This window comes from Lepidochelys kempii, chromosome 12 (genome assembly GCF_965140285.1).
Source record: "Lepidochelys kempii isolate rLepKem1 chromosome 12, rLepKem1.hap1, whole genome shotgun sequence".
NCBI classification, from domain to species: Eukaryota; Metazoa; Chordata; order Testudines; family Cheloniidae; genus Lepidochelys; species Lepidochelys kempii.
In genome coordinates this window covers 42896301-42920055 of record NC_136391.1, presented here as the reverse complement: position 1 = coordinate 42920055, position 23755 = coordinate 42896301, and the positions used below count along the sequence as shown (strand labels likewise).

The 23755-nt window shown below is 45.3% G+C and overlaps 1 protein-coding gene across 2 annotated transcripts in view; it reads right to left on the bottom strand.

The window, feature by feature from the left end:
- Positions 1 to 23755, bottom strand: part of ZFHX3 (zinc finger homeobox 3) — a 283633-nt gene that overhangs the window by 124785 nt on the left and 135093 nt on the right. Inside the window, exons 4-5 of one of the 2 annotated variants that reach the window (XM_073308351.2) lie at positions 20262 to 20318; positions 3745 to 3976 (exon numbers count right to left, since the gene is read on the bottom strand). In XM_073308351.2, the coding sequence (XP_073164452.2) occupies positions 3745 to 3976; positions 20262 to 20318 (289 nt within the window). The remainder of the gene's footprint in view (positions 1 to 3744; positions 3977 to 20261; positions 20319 to 23755) is intronic. The other variant, XM_073308352.2, reaches the window with a different exon arrangement.

The following is a 23755-nucleotide window of genomic DNA, read 5'->3' as shown; positions in this document are numbered from 1 at the left end:
GGCTTGAGGAGCTACATACATCTCCTTTCCTTTGAACCCTGCCAGCTCGGGTGGGCAGCCTGTCGGCCCCGAATCAACTCTGAAGACAGTGCTTTCCCATTGTGGCTTGAGCAGGAGCAGGGAGGGTAGGTGGGCTACAGAGCCCAAGCGGCAACGCTATGGAGCTATTGTTCGTGCATGAGCGTGAGCTCGAGTCTGCGGACCCAGGCTTGGAGACTCACTACCACAGGCTGTGTAGGCATGCTTTCAGGGACCACCTGTGCAATCACCTCCAGGTGGTGTGTCACTGGAAATTCAACTGGACAAGACCCTGAAACACACCCTGCAGGGAACCATCTGCCCTAACCCCGGAGCCACAGGCTAAGGGAGACCTAGTCGGGGTTGTTGGTCTCTAGCTCCTAGGATCCTGAAAGGAGAACATTTATTAGGGAGAACTAAACAACCAACATCCAGCCCAGATACTAGCCAGGGCCTCTCTTCACTGTCACACAGAGAAATGGGGCCATGTTCTATCATCCATTTGGACACCTTCATCTACAATTCTCTATGGGCATAAAAGCAAGAGAAAGAAGATAAAATTATCCATTCTCTGCTTTGGTTTTGTACTGTCTCAGCCAAATGCAAACTCTGTTGCTTTATTACTTTGGGAGCACACCCAATGAGCAGGGTCTTCTACTGGGGGGTGACTTGACATTCTGGCAAACAAGAATCCTCAGGCTGTCAGTATTTATTCACTTCTCTCAAAGGTTGGCTGAGAGGCTTCTTAAAACCTAAAGGAAGTGAAAATATTCCAAATCATTAAGGTGACCTGCAAAAGGGGCTGGCTCCTCCTTTGCATCTTTATTAGGTAAAAAGATATTTTTTCAACTAGAAACCTAGAAACATTAGGAATGTCAAGTTTTGCCCTCTTGTTTGTTGGTGATTTCCAGGGAGACCCCCAGTGATATGGAGTGAGATCTCTCAGCCCAGATTTAAAATGGTGGAACCTGGAAGACTGGAGAAGCGCTAATGTAGTGCCCATCTTCAAAAAAGGGGAAAGGGAGGGGCTGGAGAACTATAGATCAGTCAGCCTGAGCTTGATACCTGAGAAGCTACTAGAGCAATGTATAAATTATTCAATTTGTGAATACCTGGAGGATGAAGGGGTAATCACTAGCAGACAGCATGGATTTACTAAGAACAAATCATGCCAAACCAGCTTGATTTCCTTCTTTGACAGGGTAACTGGTTTGATGGATAGGGGGAATGCAGTGGACATAATATACCCGGACTTCAGCACGGCTTTTGACACAGTCCCACATGACATTCTGATAGGTAAGTTGGAGCAATGCAGGTTTGGCGGAACTAACATTAAATGGATACATAACTGGTTAAACAAACAAAGAGTAACTACAGATGGAATGATGTCAGATGGGAGGGAGGTCTCGAGTGGATGTAGGAATAAAGAACAGACTGATCAAATGTGCAGATGACACAAAGCTGGGGGTCTGTGGTTTGCAAACACTTTGGAAGATGGAGCTAAAATTCAGAGGGATCTTCATAAATTGAAAACTGGGCTACAGACAACAAAATGAAATTCAACAAAGAAATGTGACGTGCTACACTTAGGGAAGAAAAATCAAATGTACAAATACAGAATGGGGGATAACTGGATTGGCAGCAGCACTGCTGAAAAGGATCTGGGAGCGGTAGCGTATCACAACCTCAACATGAGTCAACAGTGTGATGCTGCTGCAAAAAAACCCAACAACACACAAATGAAATTTTACCCGAGCCTACAGACTGGGTACTCAGGTTGTAAAACCAGATTTAACCCTTAGTGATTTGAAATCTTTTGTTTTGGTTATTCAGGTATTTTCAAGCATTTCCGTTCCTCTTTGATCAACATGTATATCAGCAACCACCAAACCCTTCATCCAACACATTTCTAAGATCTGCATTTTTTTTTTCTATCCACACAATATAAGCGTTCATCCAGATGTTCACCCTGTCTGGATGACTGCACCCTGAGATCAGTCCCTATGATATGGCTGGTCAGGGATCTTTCCACAAATACGATTTTTTTTTAAAAAAACCCAGAAAATGCTAATTAATCAAAAACAAAACTTTCATCGGGAAGGTTTTTGAGGCCCAGGATGGAATTTATGGTCAAAAGGAGAGAGGGAGAGAAACAGTCAGTCCTCCAGTGGCCCAGGCACTCACTTGGGATGTAGGAAACCCCCCGAGACCCTGCTCTGAATCAGGCAGAGCACAGACATGAATCTGTCTCCCCCATAATACAGGCAAGTGTCCTGACTATTGGCTATTCTGGGATGTTAAGGGCCACACACACACACACAAAGTTTTGCAAGGTCTTGGTTTCATTCCAATTCAGAACACAAAATGTCCAAACCTCAACAAACTTTTGTGAAACCGAATTCCTGTTCTCTTGCCATCCCTAATTACGCACCCTGTTAAATCCCTCTTCCAGCTCCCTGCCATGTCTCACATAAACATCACTGTGCCTTCTTCCACACTGCTCCTTACACATGGAATGTTCCTTCCGAACCAGTCTGTAGGACACTATCCTCTCCTCCTCCAAACTCCTCAAGAGCCACCTCTGCTGCAATACCCAGAGGAAATCAATCAGTGAATGAAGATGTGAGGGGCACATGGCATAGCTGACCCCTATTTATAATCGGCCAGGAAAAACGCATCATGGACCGTGAAATCTGATCTTTTGCGTGCTTTTACCCTGTACTATACAGATTTCATGAGGGAGACTAGCATTTCTCAAATTGGGAGTCCTGACCCAAAAGGGAGTTGCAAGGCGGGGGGTCGCAAGGTTATTTTAAGGGGATCGTGATATTGCCACCCTTACTTCTGTGTTGCCTTCAGAGCTGGGCAACCAGAGAGTGGTGGCTATTGGCCAGGCACCCAGCTCTGAAGGCAGCGCCCTGCCAGCAGCAGCCCAGAAGTAAGGGTGGCAATTCCAGACCAGGCCATCCTTTCCTCTGCACTGCTGCTGGGGGCAGCTCCGCCTTCAGAGCTGAGCTCCTGACCAGCAGCCACCGCTCCCCAGCTGCCCAGCTCTGAAGGCAGCGCTGCCGCCAGCAGCAACTCAGAAGAAAGAGTAGCAGAACCGCAACCCCCCCTACGATAACCCCCCCTACGATAACCCTGTGACCACCCCACAGCTCCTTTGTGGGTCAGAATCCTGACAAATAGAACACCGTGAAATTTCAGATTTAAAATCCTATAACTGTGAAATTGACCAAAATAGACTGTGAATTTGGAAAGGCCCTATTTATAATTATCTGGAAAAAATGCAAATATCCACCTATTAAAGGTGACCGAATTTGATTTTATCCCTCATCCTCTTATGTCCCTAGTTATTTTAGGTCCCAGACTTATGCATGTACTTAACGTCACACATGCAGTTAGTCCTACTGAAGCCCATGGGACAACTCACATACACGAAATTAAACGTGTTTAAGTCTTCACAGGGTTGGAGCCCTACACTGTAAGCTCTCTGAGGCAGGGATTACGTTTTCTGGTGTGTTGGTACAGCACCCAGCACGATGGGCCCCTGACCCTGACTTAGGCTTGTAAGGCTACTGTAATACATACTGTCACCTCGAAAGAGGAAGAGAGACCACGACAAGGAAATTCTGAAGCTGGCTGAGAAATTCTGCAGACTAACTCTCCAAGTCGAATGTCAGAACATACACCAGTCAATAGCAATAGCTAAGAAATGCCACTCACCGGCATCAGCAGCTGGACACTTGCGGATGGTGAAGATCTGACCTAAGTCCTCCTCTTCCTCAGGGAGGCCCTTCTGAAGGCGCTGCAGTTTACGCAGGCTCTCACTACGCTGATGTTTCATGGAGCGCACATGTTGGATAAGGTTCAGCTTGGCCTTGGTGGAATAGTTACAGAGGACACAGTGATAATAGCAGCTTTCGCCCTCAACCCCGCTCTCATGATGCTGAAGGTGCTGTGAAGAACAAAGCAGAGACACATGAGTGACAGAGTTAGAAAATGTCCCATCCCCAACCTATATGGGCTACAGCACTTGAAGCTCCCAAAAGGTTTCTTGGAAACTCACTAGCAGGAATGCACCTTGAACAAGAACAAGAGCAAGAGCAAGAATTTCCTCTGTTGAGGGTACTATGAAGGAACCATGAATGGGGATTTCCTGGCACTGTTGTACTGACTGACAGCAACAGCACTTAGAGAGAGGCTGGGCTGACTTTGGGCAAAGGAGCGATACAAGTGGGCATAGGACTGTTTGTTTTGTTTTTTTTATTAAAGGGCTGCCAGTATGCTCAGCACTGTACAAAACACACAGTCACTGCCCCCAAGAGATTGTAATCTAGCCGTACAGACAAAACAGTTCAGCTATAAATTGCACTGGAGGGCAAAAAGGGCCATCAAGAACTCCAGAGTTGTTGGTTTGTTTTTTTTAAGTGAATGGGTCTGTTAACCCACTTCTCTCCAAGTTTATCTTTCATAGGCCTGGTGGAAAGGGGCATTTGAAGGGTGGATCTGAACCAAGAGAAAGGCTGCTTTTTGCACAGCAGTGAGATGATGTTTCAGTGGTCAGGGCAGCACAGGACAACCTCTTGATTCCTCAGCCACTGAATCTCACCGAAAACCATCTCTGCAGCGCCTGCAATTATAACTAATAAGGGTCAACCTTCATTTTTGATCCAAAGTCCCACACAAACCATCAATAACTCACTGCTCGTGGCTGTCCACTAGTGCAAGTGGAAGTACTAAGTCAAAGAGCTTAGTATCATACAGGTGAAAAGTGAGCCCACTATCACACACATCCCTGCAGACACGGAGTGCCTCCATCCCTCCTCTGCCATGTCCTTCACTTGGAGGCCCGGCTACACAGGGGAATCTGGGAGGGCTGAAAGCTGTACTTAAAGGGGGCCTCATGCCCTATAGGACTATAAGTTGAATGGCAGGAAAAGTGGATTTGACAGTGACCACACAAACTTTCACGCTGATGGGGACCCATTGTGCTCAGTGCTCCTCTCCCACAACTGATCACTGAAAGGCACTGAAGTCTTCCGGGAGGCTACAGATATTAGGGATTGGGGCTGTCCCAAGAGAGGGAGAGGAGAAGATGAGGGGGAAAATGTAGTAAATGATGGAGAAAGCTGAAATCCATGTCTTCCTACACTTGGGGATGTTAAAACAGAACTTCCCACTCTTTGCTTCCATGGAAAGTCATCAGGGAGATAAGCATGTGCTGAAACTAATATAGCAGCAACAACCGAGATCAAGCCTTTTCACTGGAAGAAAATGACCAATCCAACATTAAAAAACTGTTCAAAACCTACGTATGGAATTTGGCAAGAGTCTCTCTTAATCAAGCGGTTCCAGGGAGGAAATCAGAGAGGGAGCTCTGGTCTTATGTCCAACAGACAGAATTACATCTGATAAATGCTCAACTAAAACAGAGGAATAAAAGAGGAGCAGCCCTTGGTTGCAATGAACCAATTCCAAGAGACCCTGGAAAGAGCTCACGAGAGCAGAGTTGCTGAGTATGTGCATCCCCTGGTTTTCTGTTTGTAAAGAGAAGGTTTAAACGCCTACCACCCCAGGGTCCATTCCCTCGGAAATGGACAAAAGAAGCAGGATGACCTGAGAGAGACGGCCAGAGACTAAGCGCACTAGCAACAACCTCCTTTTCAAGTAATTCAGAGCAAGCTACAGAAAAGCTTCCCCCTCCCACATGGAGACCTCATAGCCAAGCCAGCCAGTGCCAGTGGAGGACAGTTTACCCCCCTGATCAGCAAACGAAACCTGTCAGTTCTCAGACCCAGAATCCCCAGCACACTGGGGAAAGGGGTAAATGTTATTTACCACATTGCTGTGAATCCCAAAGGCTGGAACAAAATTCTTAGAGAAAGACACGGGCAAGAATTCGCCCTCTTAGCTGTGCAGAGGGCTGCCCCACTTTGCTCTCTCATTTTTGGGTTGAGTTTGTACTGTTCCCATATATTCTGCACTAGCATTCCCCATTCCCATGGCATTTTGTTCCTGCCTGCCTGCCAAGGTGAAGCAGGGACACAAGGTCAAAGGTCAAGGAAGAATTCCCAGGCCAAGCCATTTCGGATTACCGCCTGTACCTGCAATAACCTGCAATTCAGCAATAACCCGAATCCTCTCCAATATTGTCCTGCACCGCAAGCCTGGAAGTATCCATTCTTAGCACACAGCCCCACAACCAGCTGCTCCTCACCTTCCATAGCAGCCCAGGAAATCCTCCTTTCCCATTTGTTCTACTTGGGGAAAATTTACGTCAACCAATCTTGGGCTGCATTCATTTGCACTCTGTCACCAAAAAGCGTTACCTATATGAGGGTAGGTTATCCTAGACTTCAGACAGCTGCCTCGTTGTACCTGCCAGCGATGGCTAAGGTATAGATGTCCTGCTAAAGACACACATTACCCAACTCTTTATGTCTGGATGATAGGGATCTGCAGTAGGGTGCCGAAGAGATAAACAATCCTTCCAAGCTAAGGACATGCTTAAAACTAGATAGGAGCTAGAGCTGCTGCTTTTGACCAGAAGGGGTGCATGAAGAGAATAAATGCATTCCTGATCCAGCTAATTAGAATAGTCTCATTTGGGATCATAATGTATTTAATTAAATTCACTGTAGTATCTGAAGAATCCACCAAGGCACCAATCCCTCTGCTGCCCTCAAAGAAACTTTCCAGAGCGCTCTCTCTTGTGGGCGTTTTACTCCTCTTTCCTCTGCTTAATCTCTACTGTCTGTGTGCATTAACTTAGCCTATGCTATAGCCAGAAAAAGAGCAATTGCTTCAGATATAAAAAACAAAAGACGCACGGGAGTAGTGATTTGACAGTGTCCTGCCCAGCTCAACCAGCCCAGTGCCTTGTCCTGTCCAGCTCAGGTTTCTGCATCACACTCCTACCACCAGCCCCGGATTTCCTGCTCATTGGGGCTACAAGAAAACTATTTGCTCCCCTGAGCGAAGAAGCCTTCTAAGTCCTGGTGGTACAAATTTCAAATTCTAAGACCCTGAATGAACAGAGACAGATGTAGCAATTGCTAACCTGGTCCATCTAACCCAGTTTCCTCTCTCCGACTGCAACAAGTACCAGCTGCTTCGAAACAGTGCAAGGAACCCGAAAAGGGCAATTCTGGAATAACCTGACATTGGGGGATTTTCTTCCTAGCCTTTCATAAGGTATTTCCTGACCAGGAGTGTTGCAAGATCATTGCTACCACTATACAAGGTTCCAGAAAAGTATTATGGATGTGGTCTCCATGGGAGACAGAGGCACAATTTTCAGTCTTTGATTGACAGGGGTGGGGGGGCCTTACATCCTGGGGAAATATATTTTAAAACAACTTAATAAATGTGGCTCATTTGCGATGCTCCCTGTGTGTCTGTTCCAAGGATGTGGGTTGTAGTCAGAGACCCTGCCCCTCTCAGGCCCCCTTCACTTGCTACTGCATCCTGTAGTGAAGTCAAAATCCTGTGTGACCTACAGCATCAGTCTGCCATGGAAGCAACAGCGGTCACACATACAGTGCTGTGATTTTACTGCAGGGTTACACGAGAGGAGTGAACTGGGTGAAAGTCACACACCTGCAATTTTTAGCTGGGGTGTTACTGAAAATGCTGAAACACACAGATAGATAAGTACTGTTAATGGTCCATCGTGTAGTAAAGCTTTCCCCAGATGAGAATTTTCCCTTACACAAAGCACAAATTCAAAAGACTAAACAAGAACTTTCATTAGACGATAATTCATCTTGAAAAAAAATCAAAAGGATATATTGTTCCAAAAGAAAACTAACCAAACTTCGCTAAGAGAACATCGATTTCAGTAAATCTGAAGGAGCTGTTCACCCCCACCCTCCTACCCTGCCTTCCAACAATAGGAAACTTCTAACATCTGGTTCTTCACGCATGGAATGCAAAATATTGATTAGATTTAGTCAAAGCTCCACTTTAAAGTAGAAACAGACAGAAGTACATTCTGACAGAAACCATAAGGGTCACAAGTGATGCTTCCTAGGGGAATAAGGCCTGTTACTGTACACACACGAACCACAACAACACATGCAGCTCACAACACCTACTCTTACACACAAAAATCAAAAACAACTCTGCCCAGTCCTTCAATGAGGAAACATCTAGTACCTCAATGCAAAGCCATCTGCTGTCCCTGTGGAAGAGGGCAGTTGGGGAAGGATTACAACGCCAAAAGTGTTCTCAGTGTGTAGCTGGTTGTATATCAACACTAGAACTTTTCTGAAGCCTGGAGGAAATACCCCTGTACATTACCATCTCTAGTACCTGGCCACAGAAGCAGCCCTACACATTATTAGCTCTTTAGCAGATGAAGAAGAAAAGCTAATCAGAAAACAAGAAATTTGCGTTTGAGAAACTGGGTTCTCTATTTCATTTTATTCCCACATCAAACATACACCCTGATTCCATCCTCTGTAACAACAACAACAAAATCCTGCTCAAGCAAGACAGCAAAGAGTAGCAGCAAATAGATGCAAACAAGATAGTTTTCCTTATACACAGTTTGTATCAGAAAGTTAGACTGTGGAGGAACCTACCCTGTTTCATTTGGAGGCTGGAAGTCAGAATGACAAAGGAAGTGATATGTCAAATGTTTTTTGTTAGATCAAAATATTACATTATAGTAAAGATATTAGCATCAACCATTTTGTCTGCCTGTGAGCTTTCAATATGGTTAGAGTTTAAAAGAAACAACCACCAGACATTTAGAAACCCAGGACAGAGTTAAGACTACTTCCACAGTAAACCGCAGACTCACACTCAAATAACTAGACAGCCTACATTGTAACTCTGTAGTTTCTCACACTGATTAAGAAAGTGTTGCTTAATGTTATTTTTACAGTTCATCTTAAAGAAATCAATCTGCTCAGTTGCTCTAAGTGAAAGAAATCAGTTAAGAGAGTGATTGTGAAACTGACCCTTGGATTGATCGACTAACTTTCCAATTCTTGTTCATGAACATCTGTCCTGGAAGGTTGTGTCGGCTTGTATTCTGATAAGCAACAGCACAATAAACGTTCACAGCCTATCACTGTGGACAATGTAATTTTTAAACAAATGAGAGAAGGAATGACACTATGCTCCATTTCTCCTTCCTTCCCTTCCCCTTTTCTTCCATCCCTTCAATGCCCCCATCCCCTCCTAACAAACCCCACCCACCATTCTTTTTTAAAACTGTGGAGCTAACAGGACATTTGCAACCGTCAGATTGTTCACTCTGCTTGCATGTTACCTTCCTTCCCCTCCCCACCTTCCTTCCCCTCTTTATTTTGTATTTAGACTGCAAGCTCTTCAGGGCAGAGACTCTCTCTCTCTCTCTTACTGTGTACAGTGCCTAGGAGAATGTGGCCCTGATCTCAGCTGGGGCCTCCAGACACTACTGCAATACAAATAAATGCATTAAGCAGAAACTAGCTAAACCTATCCAGACCCATATGTATAAAACACCTTTTAAAAAATAGGGTTAATAACGGAGGACACCTTAACCACATAATTATCTTTAATTTGTTAATTAACACACAACTCTTCCACATTTGAACTGCTAACTTGAGCATAGCAGGTCTGCTTTTAATTTGGAAGTGTTCTTTTGAATATGTACAGTAAGTTTACTAATACTGTGCAGGAAGCCAATTCCTACTGTAGCATTAAGACGCTAGACTCGCACTTCCCAGTGACAGTGCAGTGGAACGAAATGCTCTCTTCTGCCTAAAATCCACGAGCCATCTTCAGTGTGTCCGAGTTAAAGGTTTGGTGGCGATGTAAAGCGTAACTCTAGCCTGTTGTAAAAGTGCAACATTCACTCTGAATTGCCTGCTTTGTAATGTTTATTATTTTTTAGAAACACACAACAGACTATGTCTGCAACCTTCACTTCACCTTGTGGGAACTTCTCCCTGTTTTTATTTTAGAAGATCCTAAAGTCTGCTGGAGAGGAGTGCTGCTACGGCAGACCCCAGGGACCTCACAAGATTGGAGCCCCAACCCTAACAAACCTTAGAGGGTCAATGGTGCCCCGTAAGTCTGCTGGCCATGGGATCTGCTAACCAGTTCCCACCCACCACCCTACAGAAGAGTCCTGGTGCTGCCGGTCTCCTAAGCTCCACAAAAAAGCAGCCTCACTTCTCTAACCCATTACAAGTACCAAGGATCAGGGCTCCTCACCTGCAGAGCCCAGGCAGTACATAGTAGTGTGGCTCCTCTCTTGTTGCCCATCCAGGGGCCACAGACCTGGGACTCTCCCTTCTGAGTCCCACAAAAAGAGAAAAGGAAGATGGAGGCAACCTAGTGACAGAGGATGTGGAAAAAGCTAATGTACTCAATGCTTTTTTTGCCTCTGTTTTCACTAACAAGGTCAGCTCCCAGACTGCTGCGCTGGGCATCACAAAATGGGGAAGAGATGGCCAGCCCTCTGTGGAGATAGAGGTGGTTAGGGACTATTTAGAAAAGCTGGACGAGCACAAGTCCATGGGGCCGGACGAGTTGCATCCGAGAGTGATGAAGGAATTGGCGGCTGTGATTGCAGAGCCATTGGCCATTATCTTTGAAAACTCGTGGCGAACCGGGGAAGTCCCGGATGACTGGAAAAAGGCTAATGTAGTGCCAATCTTTAAAAAAGGGAAGAAGGAGGATCCTGGGAACTACAGGCCAGTCAGCCTCACCTCAGTCCCTGGAAAAATCATGGAGCAGGTCCTCAAAGAATCAATCCTGAAGCACTTGCATGAGAGGAAAGTGATCAGGAACAGCCAGCATGGATTCACCAAGGGAAGGTCATGCCTGATTAATCTAATCGCCTTTTATGATGAGATTACTGGTTCTGTGGATGAAGGGAAAGCAGTGGATGTATTGTTTCTTGACTTTAGCAAAGCTTTTGACACGGTCTCCCACAGTATTCTTGTCAGCAAGTTAAGGAAGTATGGGCTGGATGAATGCACTATAAGGTGGGTAGAAAGCTGGCTAGATTGTCGGGCTCAACAGGTAGTGATCAATGGCTCCATATCTAGTTGGCAGCCGGTATCAAGTGGAGTGCCCCAAGGGTCGGTCCTGGGGCCGGTTTTGTTCAATATCTTCATAAATGATCTGGAGGATGGTGTGGATTGCACTCTCAGCAAATTTGCGGATGATACTAAACTGGGAGGAGTGGTAGATATGCTGGAGGGGAGGGATAGGATACAGAAGGACCTAGACAAATTGGAGGATTGGGCCAAAAGAAATCTGATGAGGTTCAATAAGGATAAGTGCAGGGTCCTGCACTTAGGACGGAAGAACCCAATGCACAGCTACAGACTAGGGACCGAATGGCTAGGCAGCAGTTCTGCAGAAAAGGACCTAGGGGTGACAGTGGACGAGAAGCTGGATATGAGTCAGCAGTGTGCCCTTGTTGCCAAGAAGGCCAATGGCATTTTGGGATGTATAAGTAGGGGCATAGCGAGCAGATGGAGGGACGTGATCGTTCCCCTCTATTCGACATTGGTGAGGCCTCATCTGGAGTACTGTGTCCAGTTTTGGGCCCCACACTTCAAGAAGGATGTGGATAAATTGGAGAGAGTCCAGCGAAGGGCAACAAAAATGATTAGGGGACTGGAACACATGACTTATGAGGAGAGGCTGAGGGAGCTGGGATTGTTTAGCCTGCAGAAGAGAAGAATGAGGGGGGATTTGATAGCTGCTTTCAACTACCTGAAAGGGGGTTCCAAACAGGATGGCTCTAGACTGTTCTCAATAGTAGCAGATGACAGAACGAGGAGTAATGGTCTCAAGTTGCAGTGGGGGAGGTTTAGATTGGATATTAGGAAAAACTTTTTCACTAAGAGGGTGGTGAAACACTGGAATGCGTTACCTAGGGAGGTGGTAGAATCTCCTTCCTTAGAGGTTTTTAAGGTCAGGCTTGACAAAGCCCTGGCTGGGATGATTTAACTGGGAATTGGTCCTGCTTCGAGCAGGGGGTTGGACTAGATGACCTTCTGGGGTCCCTTCCAACCCTGATATTCTATGATTCTATGGATAGCTGGAGGCTTGGGCAGCAGCAAAATTGGAAAAACCTCCCTCTCTCCCCTAATGTTGCTCAGATCCCATGGAGGGAACCCTGCGGAGAGAGAACTCCCACCCGTTGCCTCCTCAGTCCAAGAGAGCTGGTTTGCTTGCTTTCAGTTCTTGTTTCTTGCCTCCAGTCTCTTAGAGGTGACGGTGTAGGCATTCTGCCTGAGCCCGGAGGGATCAGGTGGACAGGGGGAACCTGCTGCTGCAAAGGGATCATTTTAAACATGCCTGCTCTACCCTGTCAGGGTGATATGTTGTGATACTCCTCCAAAGGCTCAACATAAATAACTAGAGTGCTCCCTCTCCCCTGCATCCCCCCAGGGTTGATTTTTCTTCAGTCACTCTATACTACATAAACTGGCTGAGGGTTCATGGCAGTACATTAGTATTACAAATCGATGGGACTCATTTCATATCAAGAATGATAGCTGACTGAACAACATTATCCAGTACTTTCCCTGGTGTGCTGAAGATCAGTGCCCAAAGAGGGGTCTTTATTCTCTTCTTTTAGAACTATTAAAGACAAGTTTTCCTCTAAGAGGTCTTGTGAAAGAAAGGAGTAATGTTAAAGAGCAAAGGCTTGCACCTCTCCTCTCACGCAGCCTTCTTTCCAGCACTGGAGTTGCTGTAATTGATGCACTGGTAAATGTCAGTTAAAGAGAGATGTTAAAAGAATTACCAAACACGGCTGCAAGAGGAAGGCGAGCAGGAGCCAAATACAGGCACAAAACACTTCAGTCTGCCATGCCTCAGGGACGCTTGCATCTAGACAGATACGTCCCATTTAGCACTTGCCTCTCCCCAAGAGGGGACAAAAAGAGAAAACCAAGAATATAAACTACTTCAAAAGCCCTTGTGTACACACGTACTGGCACACTGGCAGCTGTTGCCATTAGCCTGTGTGAGCGAGGTCTTGGTGGACAGCACATGCCAGCCTCATTGCCTCCAACTCCTGACTAGTGGGGGTTCAGGAGCAAACCTTGGAAACAGGACAGCACTGTTGCTGTAATGACAAAGAGACAGTCTCTCCCCGGATTTGAATGTAATAATACAGGGTCACACGGAGAGTGGAGGGTAGAATGTGGCCCTCTGAATTCAGTCTGCCCATTGCAGTGGTGCACAATCTTTTCCAGTCACATCCCCCTTACCAGTAAGAGACTCTGTCCGTGTCCGTGCCCCCCCTCCATTACTGCACAGCCAAGGCTTCCTCAGCAGTCGAGCATGGGCTGAAGGTGGAACTGGGGATGGAGGAGGAGCTGGACTGGGGGCAGAGAGGGAATGAGGGCAGAGCTGGTCTGCCGGCAGGGCTGGAAGCGTGGCGTACCCTCCTCGCCCCCGGTGGGAGCTCGCCCTGGCCCCGCCACATGCTCCCCCGAATATTCCTCCATGGCTCCCTAGGGGAGTATGCCCCACAGTTTGGGGCCCACTGGATACAATAGATACAAATTCCTGACCCTGGGGTTATGTGGAAAGCACTTCACATGCCCATAAGGATTCCATTTTTACCACCAGGCTGTAACTCTGTATGCGATGAGGAACTCCAGCAAAGCTAGAGGATGTTAATAAGTTAGAGAGGGTTCAGAGAATAGCAAAAGGAACAATTAAGGATTGGAAAACCTGCCTTCCAATGACTGACTCAAGGACCTCAACCGTTTCACCTTAAAAAGGAGAAGGTTAAGTGGTGACTTGATCACAGTTTATATATACCCTACACTGGGAACAAAAATTGATAATAGAGGGCTCTTCAGTCTCACAGAAAGAGGTAGAACACAACCCAATGGCTGGAAGTCAAAGCTAGACAAATTCAAACTAGAAATAAACTGCACGTTTTTAACAGCAAGATTAATTAACCAGTGCAACAATTTATCAAGGATCATGGTGGATTCTCCATCACTGGCAATTTTAAAATCAAGACTGGATATTCTTCTAAGAGATCTGCGTGAGTTCAAAGAGGAATTAATTCAGGGGAGTTCTCTGGTCTGTGTTATACAGGTGGTCAGCCTAGATGACCACAGTGATTCCTTCTGGCTTTATAATCTATTAATCTAGATAAGACGCCAAAATATTGATCCCTAGAACCTGAGGCTAGGACCCATGTATGCAGAATATTGTGACTCGGGGAAGGGATCAGGGCCCTCAGAAGATCTTAGATGCCTCAAAATTTCCCCCCTCCCCACAGCTCAGAGCCATAAGCTGCACTAGATAAATCATACAATACTTGTACACAAGAATTTGGATCCTTAATGAAAGTCATGTGGAAGCAGCTGTCTGATGCTGGCCTGTTCCAAGTACTCCATAAAAATCAGAGCTGGCTCAATTCATCTTACTCTCCTTTCACACCTGCACTCCTGCTGGAATTTCCTGGAGCCATCTGAGAAGCTGGGGAAACTAACTACAGTGAGAACACATGCTGCCTGACTGCTGAAAGGGGGTGGCCTGCTCACCACCAACCTCTTGCTGGGCTTGCCTGTCCAGATGTCTGCAGGAACAAGAAATAATTTATTTTCACTGCAGCAGGTTCAACAGAAGAACTTTCACTGTCTCTAAATTTCTCCCATGTCCTTCAACTGTGTATTGCTCACAAAGAAGTGATCTCCACACCCTCACCTTGAAAGACCTCTATTTCCTTGCCTTTATACATGCTTCCAAGCAGGAATTCCCACCTTGCTCTAAACAGTTTGCACACACTGTATAAAGTCCAGATTTTCTGTCCCACACCTGTCTGCAAATTGGGTTCTTTGGTCATTTTTGTAACCAAACATCATAGTCTTCACCCTAAAATTTTCTCCCCAAAGTCAAGATTTCCCAGTACTGCCAATCCCAATCACTGAACAAACCATGAGGTTTTTAAAAACAAATTTAGGTCTTTGTTTGCCTTTTGAGCCTTTAAGGTTCATGTTGTCTACATTTTTCTACACAACTCTAATGGATAGAAACATTCTCTCCCTCCCCACTCTCCAAAAAATAAAGCTGAGATTTTGATGTGATCACAGCCCCCATAGCTGGGACCTTAAGAAAAACATCAAGTATCACAAGAGGTGCAAACATGCTCTTGCCAAGGTTCTCTCTGCAGGTCTTCACTTTCTTTTCCCCCTAAAGAGGATCCTCTCATTCTTAAATCCTGCTTGGCAATAACTGAACCTGGCAGGAATTATAGTACACCTTCATGCACGTGTCAAACACCTGACAACAGCATCACTGAGAAGAGCCCTGTGTCTCTGGACGGGGTCTTCGAAGCTGCCATCGTCTAACCTGTCTCCTTGAAGATAATACTGCATAGATTCCAAGGCCAGAAAGGACCACTAAGGTCACCTAGTCTGATGTCCTGTAAAACACAGGCCAGAGAACTCCCCCAAAATGACGCCAACAGCAAATCTTTTAGAAAACCATCTGATCATGATTTTAAAATTGCCAGTGATAGAGAATCCACCAGGACATGCCGTAAATTATTCCAATGGTTAATTACTCTCACGGTTAGAAATTTACTTCTTGTTTCCGGTCTGAATTTGTCTAGCTTCCAATTCCAGCCCTTGGATCATGTTATCTGTTGCTCTGCTAGACTAAAACGCCCATTATTAAATATTTGTTCCCCACATAGATACTTTTAGACTCTAATCAAGTCATCTTTGTTAAGATAAATAGACAGAGCTCTGAGTCGATCGCTATAAGGCAGGTTTTCTAATCCTCTGATCATTTTCATGGCTCTTCTCAGAGTCCTCTCCAATTTAATCAACAGCCTTCTTGAACTGTGGGGGCCAGAACTGGACACAGGATTCCAGCCGAGGTCATACCAGTACCTCTCCTACTTGAGATTCCTGTTTCCGCACCCAGGATCCCATTAGCTCTTTGGGCCACAGAGTCACGCGGGGAGCTCACGTTCATCTGATTACCCACCACGACCCCCAAATCTTTTTCAGTCACTGTTTCACAGAATAGAGTCCCTCTGCTCGTTAGTATGGCCTACATTCTTTGTTTCTAGATGTATATATTTACATTTAGCCACTGTTTGTTTGTGCCTGGTTTACCAAGCAATCGAAATTGCTCTGAATCAGTGATCTGTCCTCTTCATTATTTACCACTCCCCCAATTTGTGCCATCTGCAAACTTTATCAGTGATGATTTTATGTTTTCTGCCAGGTCATTGATAAAAATATTAAATAGCGTAGGGCCAAGAACAGATCCCTGTGGGAATCCAAGTCCAACACCTTAAGAAGCCTAAGCACATTATGTCAATGCTATTACTTTTATCAACCAAATGTGCTATCTCAAAGAGAGATCAAGTTAGTCTGACAGGATCTATTTTCCATAAACCCATGTTTATTTGCATTAATTACTTTATCCTCCTTTAGTTATTTATTGAGTCCTGGATCAGCCTGTTGGAAAAAGCAAGCCATCTTACCCAGAAAGGATAAGACCCATCACAGTCTCTTCATACTTTGGAGAAAAGCTTTTCATTCTACCTCATTACTGGCCTATCAATAACCCCCTTGAACCTTCAATCTCCCCTGTGTGCCCCACATATGCCAGTAGAGGGAAGCAAGGGAGGGGAGATGTCCCCATTGGGGTTTAGAGTAAGATGAAAGGTGGTTGGCCCAGACATGCTCTCTCTGGTGGCCATGAGGCTGTTCCTCATGGTGAAGAGGGAAGAACAAACAATACTTTGGCTGCTCTGAAGTGCTTTTGAGTTTCCCCCATAAACAACCCAGACGAACACCCAGCAGACTGGGTTTTGCTCCCCCACCCCTTTAAGTCTCATTAAAAGCCAATATTGTTCAGCCTAAAGATGGAGAGCTCAACATGGATTTTACTGAACGTTAAATCAACCAGCAAGCGTAGCCAGCAAACTCTGTGGCACTTTAACTTTAAATAATGCAATAATTATTGAATTTCCTTTTTATAACCGAAGTGCTGGAATGTAAACAATGGGGCTGTAATTGCAGGAAGGGGGGATCAATAGAGGCAATCGTTTTCAGCCATGTTAATTGTAAATACAATTGCTCCAAGATGTCAGCCTTGTTCTTCTCACTCCCAGAATCATCCTAACAGATGACAGAGTCCAACTTTCCCATTACAGCTGTTCGTTTCTTTAAGAGGTTCTCAATCAGGTCTGATCAATCTGTCAAGATAATGCATGGAGTAAGTAAGACTCTTCCAAACACAAGCTCCCAATCAATAGCCCGGAACAGCTTAATGAGGAGGGGCTAAAGCCCAGAGGGAGGCAACAGCACCAGTTTTCACTGCCTTTGGCAGGCTGGCTTCTTCACATGGCCTTCCTAAACCGATCAGCTCTTAACAAGGATATTGTTTATGCAGGCTTCAGTAAGCAGCAAGCCCCCCCACACTCTCCAGGGACAGACGGACACACAACAGCATAGATTAACAGAAAACAAGATGGGGCCAAATTAGATTTAACTTGGACTTTTCCCTCTTTTTGGCTTAATTGCACAGTTGGCCTGAGAACATGAATTAATCATTCATCACAGAGTCAGGTAGGTGAAAGACTCTGCATGCTCATTACATGCGTAAAAGTATCACCAGGATCCCTCCCACTTTCTTTAGCAAGTCCCTGGAAAGCCTCTTTGCTCAACTTTACTCACCAGCCACTTCCTCCTCTGAAAGTCATGGATCAAGAGGAAAAAAACACTGCTGTCCTGGGGCCAAGAGTCAAACAAACAACAGGAGGAGACATGAATGGAGTAAAACCAGGTGGCTGAAGGTGCCAGTTTCCATCTGGCAAATTATTATTTGTCTTGTGGTAGCACCTTGGGTCCCTACTCACAGACCAGGACCCCTTGGGCTAGGGACCTTATAAACACATGACAAAAAGACAGTTGTAGTGAAGGGGCTCAGCTCACTTGGCATCCTGCTTGCAGTCATGGTATTCCGCTTTCCCATTACTATTCCATTACGAGACTGGCAGCCATATCGGAGCAATTCCCTCCTAAGAACACAATTTCTAAGAGCTTTCCAATCGCCTTGCGTCTGAACATCCTCCATAGAATGTTTCTCACAAGCACATGCTCCAATACCGGGGCAGATGAACACAGTGGCATGCTACTGTCATTAGCAAGCTCAATAATGAGCAAACAGTCACAGTCAATGGTACGTCTCCTAGCGTCCCACATATGTGGATCAAAACTGTTTTGGCAAGTGTTGCTCTCAAACCTCAAGACTTACTTCTTTTGGTCAACATCTTTCACTTTTAAAAATCTAAAGACAAACTAACACAATGTGCACAGGATATTAAGCACGTTTCAGGACATTCCACCATGGCAGTCGTCCTCCTCTCAGGCCTCTCCCTCGTTAACTGTCATCCCTTATCCGCATGTGTGTGTGAACTACCACTGCAGGAATAACCAGGAATTGAAGTGGAATGACTTGAGCACTCAGTGCCCCGTTTCGCACCCAGGTCTTTCAATATTGATACTATAAAGTGCCCTCCGTGCTCAGCAGCTGCTCCACTTCGTTCACTATCACCAACCCCAAACCTTCAAAAATATCCAAGTCAAACCCCAACAATCATTATTAGCTTAAAATTCATTTAACTTTCGGAAAAGTGATACAGGTGGTTTGTCGTCTTTTCATTTGCCTTCTGGTTTCTGAGCCTTTACGGGGCACTCTGATTGGATTTTCAAGCTTCTCTCTGCAACCAGGAGGGCTAGGAATTTGCTTATTTTTTAAATGAAAGCTGAGATTCTAGCGTAATTACCTGATTCCAGGAGTTGGAGCTTCAAAAAGAACACCAAATATCACAAGACTCATGACAGAGTCACAAGAGTTGGCATTACACTTCCCTGCTCTCACTGGAGCCAACAGACCTCTCCGGCTACCTCACGATCCACCTTCCCCGACCCTGCTGCTACTGCAGCAGTCTCTGATGACCTATTTACCTTTGTCCATCAAGACTTCTTTGCTGTTTAGCAGGACAGGTGAGACTGCCATGCTTTTTGCAGGCAACCTTAATCCCGACCAATTTACATTACGAGGACAAATGTTGATCATAAGTGTAAACTGCAGAAAGAACCAACAAGAGGCTGTGTACAAATCAAAGCTTAAGAGGGAAGCTTGGATCACCAGAGCCCAGAGATTAAAATACTGTTGGAAAATTGGCACAGGTGATGCATGTTTTACATAAACGACATCAGCAGGTAAATTTTCAAAGCAGTCGACAGAGTTTCACTATGCAAATAATAGACATGACTAAAAGCCTCACAAGAAAGCTTTCCTGCACTGACATCTCCAGTACTTACAGGAGCTTTCACTATCAAATACTGTGATGTTTGCAATTGTTTAGTCTCAGCCAAAAGGTGGATTTTTTTGAAAGTTTGAGACGAAGCTAAATTAGGGAGGTTTTGCTCGTCACTAACAGATACAGCTTTACAAACGTCATGCTTTCCAGGGGCTAGCCCTCCGTGAGGAACCGTCACTGTCGACGGACGAAAATGTTGAACATTATTTTTAAAAGCTGCTCCTTGGCAAGTGCAACAGCAAAGCCTATGTTTTAGGATGTACAGCACCAAGATGAAGCTCTGCAAACTCCGTATTTGTGCAACTCCACAGTACCAACCCTAGCGGTTAATACTTGTCCTTCCTCCATGTATTTCTTCTCTCAACCATCTTAGGAGGAACCAGAGACCAGCATCCAAAAAGCTTCATCTCGCTGGGGCTGGAGAGGAGCAGGAAGAAGCCAGCCTGTGGTTGGGAAGGAGGTGATGGCCAGAGACAGGCCCTGGCCAAAGATCCTACTTCCTTATACTGTTCTATACAGTATGAACAGGCACATTTTGGTTCTTTAGCTACAACTATCAGGTGAACTGGAGGAGTGTTGGTGGCTGATATGAGGGAGGAAGAGGTATATGAAGTCTGGGGTTGGAAAAACAGGGGGTTTCAGACAGAGGAAAGCAGGGTTGTTAGCTTTTCATACAGGAAGAGCAAAACCTACTTTCTGTTTAGAGGATGTATTATTCCCTCTGACAGCCAGCTAGGGTAGCCAGGTGTCCAGCTGTTGACTGGAAAGTCCAGTCAAAAAGAGCACCTGACTGTCCGGTCAGATCTACTGACCGGACACCCAAAGTCTGGTCGCTGCGGGCAGGGCAGGTGGGGAGGCATCAAATCATCACCCGTGCCGGCACCTACTCAGCCAGGCCACCTCTTACCTGAATTGGGTGGCTGCAGTTCCCAGCCCCGGCTCTGCAGGTGAGTCCCACCAGACCCTGCATGGAGGGGGGAAGAGGGGAAAAGCAGTGAACGATGGAGGTGGGGGGAGAAGAAGAGGTAATGTGGGGGGAAGTGCCTCAGGGGGAAGGGGCAGGGCGGGAGTGAGACCTCAAGGGGCAGGGGAGGTTCCAGCACTCCTGCTGGACTGTCTGGTTTTTAAATATTACAAAGTTGGCAACCCTGCCGCCATCTTGAATTGATTCCCAGTCCTGCCCTCCAGACACACATGCCAGGAGATTTCACATTCAAAGGTGCAGTTCACAAAATTAGCCAGACAGGCCACATTAGGTGGATACAGGCTCAGCAATCTGAAATCTTCACTCTGAATTTCCAGGCTTTCAACTATTTTTTAAAAAACAATTAACATTGTAATAACGTTTGTTTAAATAATATAACCACTAATATCTTAACATTTTGGGTCAGGAAACTTCCTTTGTTTTTAGAAAGAATGTGAAAACTAAGACTGTTATACTTCAAGTTCACAGATGCCTTGAACTTGCAGGTGAGCCCATCTTATAAACTCCAGAGAAGGGAAATGGAGGTATGCATTCTGGCTCTGAAAGGTTAATTGGTGCAATGGTGTGAATAGCGGGCAGATAAAAGACGTGCTCTGGCATGGTTACATCTGCTGGAAAAATTAATGGAAGAAGCAGGAGGTGAGATGCTGACTTATATCCTGTCCACATCCAGGGCCAGGTTTGGCTACCCAATACAAAGCCTCTGGACATGAAGCCCATTATTTCAGGGGTTCTCAAACTGTGGGTTGGGACCCCGAAGTGGGTCATGATCCCATTATAATGTGGTCACCAGAGCTGCTGTTAGATTTGATGGGGCCCAGGCTGAAGCCTGAGGGCTTCAGCCCTGGGCAGGTGGGCCAAGGTTACATGCCCCTGCCCAGGGCAGAAGCCCTCAAGCTTCAGCTTTTGCCCCCCAGGATGGCAGGGCTCTGGGTGGGTTCAGGCTCCAGTCCCCCTTCCTGGGGTCATGCAGTAATTTTTCTTGTCAGAAGGGGGATGACAGTGCAATGAAATTTGAGAACAACTGCACTATTGCAATGGCTTTGTTATTGCCATATCACATTGCAAACTCATCTCTGATTCACAGCCCACTGTCACCCTTAGTTCTCTTTCTGCAACACTGCTTCCCAATCTCTCCCTTGCTCAGAGTACCCTCATTACAGAGTCTCTTCCCCAAGATGTATTAGCCGCATTTTTCTATGTTGAATCTCATTTGATAATTTCCTGCTTACGTTCCCAGTATCTCTACGTTCCTCAGAATTATTTCTCTGTCCTTAACAAGTTGGTATCATCAGTGAACTACATCTGGATGCTGTTTACTTCTTTCGGATCATTAAGAAAGATGTTAATGAACACTGGCCTTACCACCCAGCTTTGTACCCGAGAGGTCATTCAAACTCATGTCACTGCTGTTCCTCACTACTGTTTGGTTTATTTTTAGCCCCCATAACACTGTTCCTACCCAAGCCAATTTGAATGTTTCAGGTCATGATTTTGAGATATCAAATGTTTTAATAAAATCCAAAGATCAGATTTGTGTTTTCCTTGTCTGCTAATTTTGATTTTTTAATCAGAGTTACTATATGGTTACTACTATGGTAAAATCCCAGAGTAACTGAATAGAAGTGTATATTATTCCTGCTCCCTGGCCAAATCCCACCTCAGATGGTTACATTCTATTCGTCTTCCGCTCCTCAATGGTCAAAGTCTATTAAAAAGTTGCTTAGTCCTACCCTAGACACTACTGCATTTCAGTGGCAGGAAAAGCAAACACTAAAGATCCCTTACCTTTGCCACCTTACAGCGTCATGAGGCTTAGTTAACGCTTCTGAAGTGCTTTGTGATCCTCAGCTGAAAGGTACTACAGATCTTCAAATACAGATTAATAAAATGGAGTTTGATGCTACTGAGTAAATCCAGCAGGCCAGCTCTAAGTGGTTGCAACAGTAGTGAGGGGAGGGAGGAGGAAGAGGAGAGCTGGTTTATTTATTTATTTTCCATGTTACCACTGAAATGTGTCTGTGTCTTTCCCCTGGCAATGCAAACCCTCAGTAGCTTCCTTTGACCTCTGAGAAGCATGTATCTTTTGTTCAGAGGATCTTTAAGAGACTGCTATCGAGTTTTTGTAATAGTACTGTCCTACCTGCTTTTGGGTTGGATTAACCCATGCAGGCAGAAAGGTATAAATAAAGCTTGTTCTGGAAGAGCACAAGAGGAGCAAGGGGTGGACAAGGCAGTTCCAGTGGAGGGGACAAGTGAACACACTTCCCTCGCTAGTCTGCAGAGTGTGACACTTAATGCAGTCATTAGAAACACACCTAGAATGCTTCAAGAGATTAATTTTTGTGCTGGAGGATGTGAGCTATGTCCATGAGACCTAACTCTCTGAGGGCCTCTCAGTTTACAATATCACCCCCCACCAAAAACCTGAAGCAAACATTTGGAAATGACACGCAATGGAGATAATGGGCATAGCAGTGGCATTCTTCCAAAGCAGAATGTTTGAACTGTCAGAATGTAACAGACCACAGGGCCATCTAATCCAGTACCCTGCATCCGAAAGTGGCCATCATCAGTTGCTTCAGAAGAAGGTGCAAGAAACCATGCTGTTGACACTTACAGAATAATCTGCTCCCAAGGAAAGTTTCTGCCTAACTTCTAATAGTTCGAAGTTGGCTTATGCCCTGAAGATCAAGGGTTTATCTCTTCCACAATTTTCCTAAAATATTCATTAGGACAAGTCTGGCTCTAGCTATTCATAAAAATGTCTGATCCTTTTTTGAATCTTGTTATCACCGAGAGCAAGAGTTTATTTTGTGGCAGTGAGTTGCACAGTCTTAGTGTGTGTTGTAAAGAAGTATCTCTGCATCAATTTTAAATTTGCAACCTCTCAATTGAATTGAGCGTCACCTTTGTCCCTGTATTTTGAGAGCGGGAAGGGAAATGCCCCATTTCAATACCATTTATATTTTGTATGTTTTTATCATACCTCTTCTTAGTCATCTTCTCTACACAGTCAATGGAGAAAATGGTCAGGTGGAGAAAAAAAAAAGAGACCGAATCAGAGGAAAAGAAACAGAGGGGCTCCTGAAATTGTATGCTGGATTCAGAGTTTACATCTTTTCAATCTCTTCATATGAGACTTTTTCCAGGTCATTAGTTATTCTTGTTTCCCAGTCTCTGAACGCCCTCAGGTGACATGGAATTAGAACTGGAAATCAACCAAACACCCACCAGTGAGCAGACAGGCCCTCTTGACTTAGCGTCCCCATGTGAGAAGGAATGCTCAGCTGGAGATGCTCTTAACAGTTGTGCTGTACATGTAAAGGTGACAAGACTGGCACACAAATCTACACTCCCCCAACTATGAGAAGGAGCTGCTCTCCCAGCTCCAAGCCAAGAGGGGTAGGTAAAAG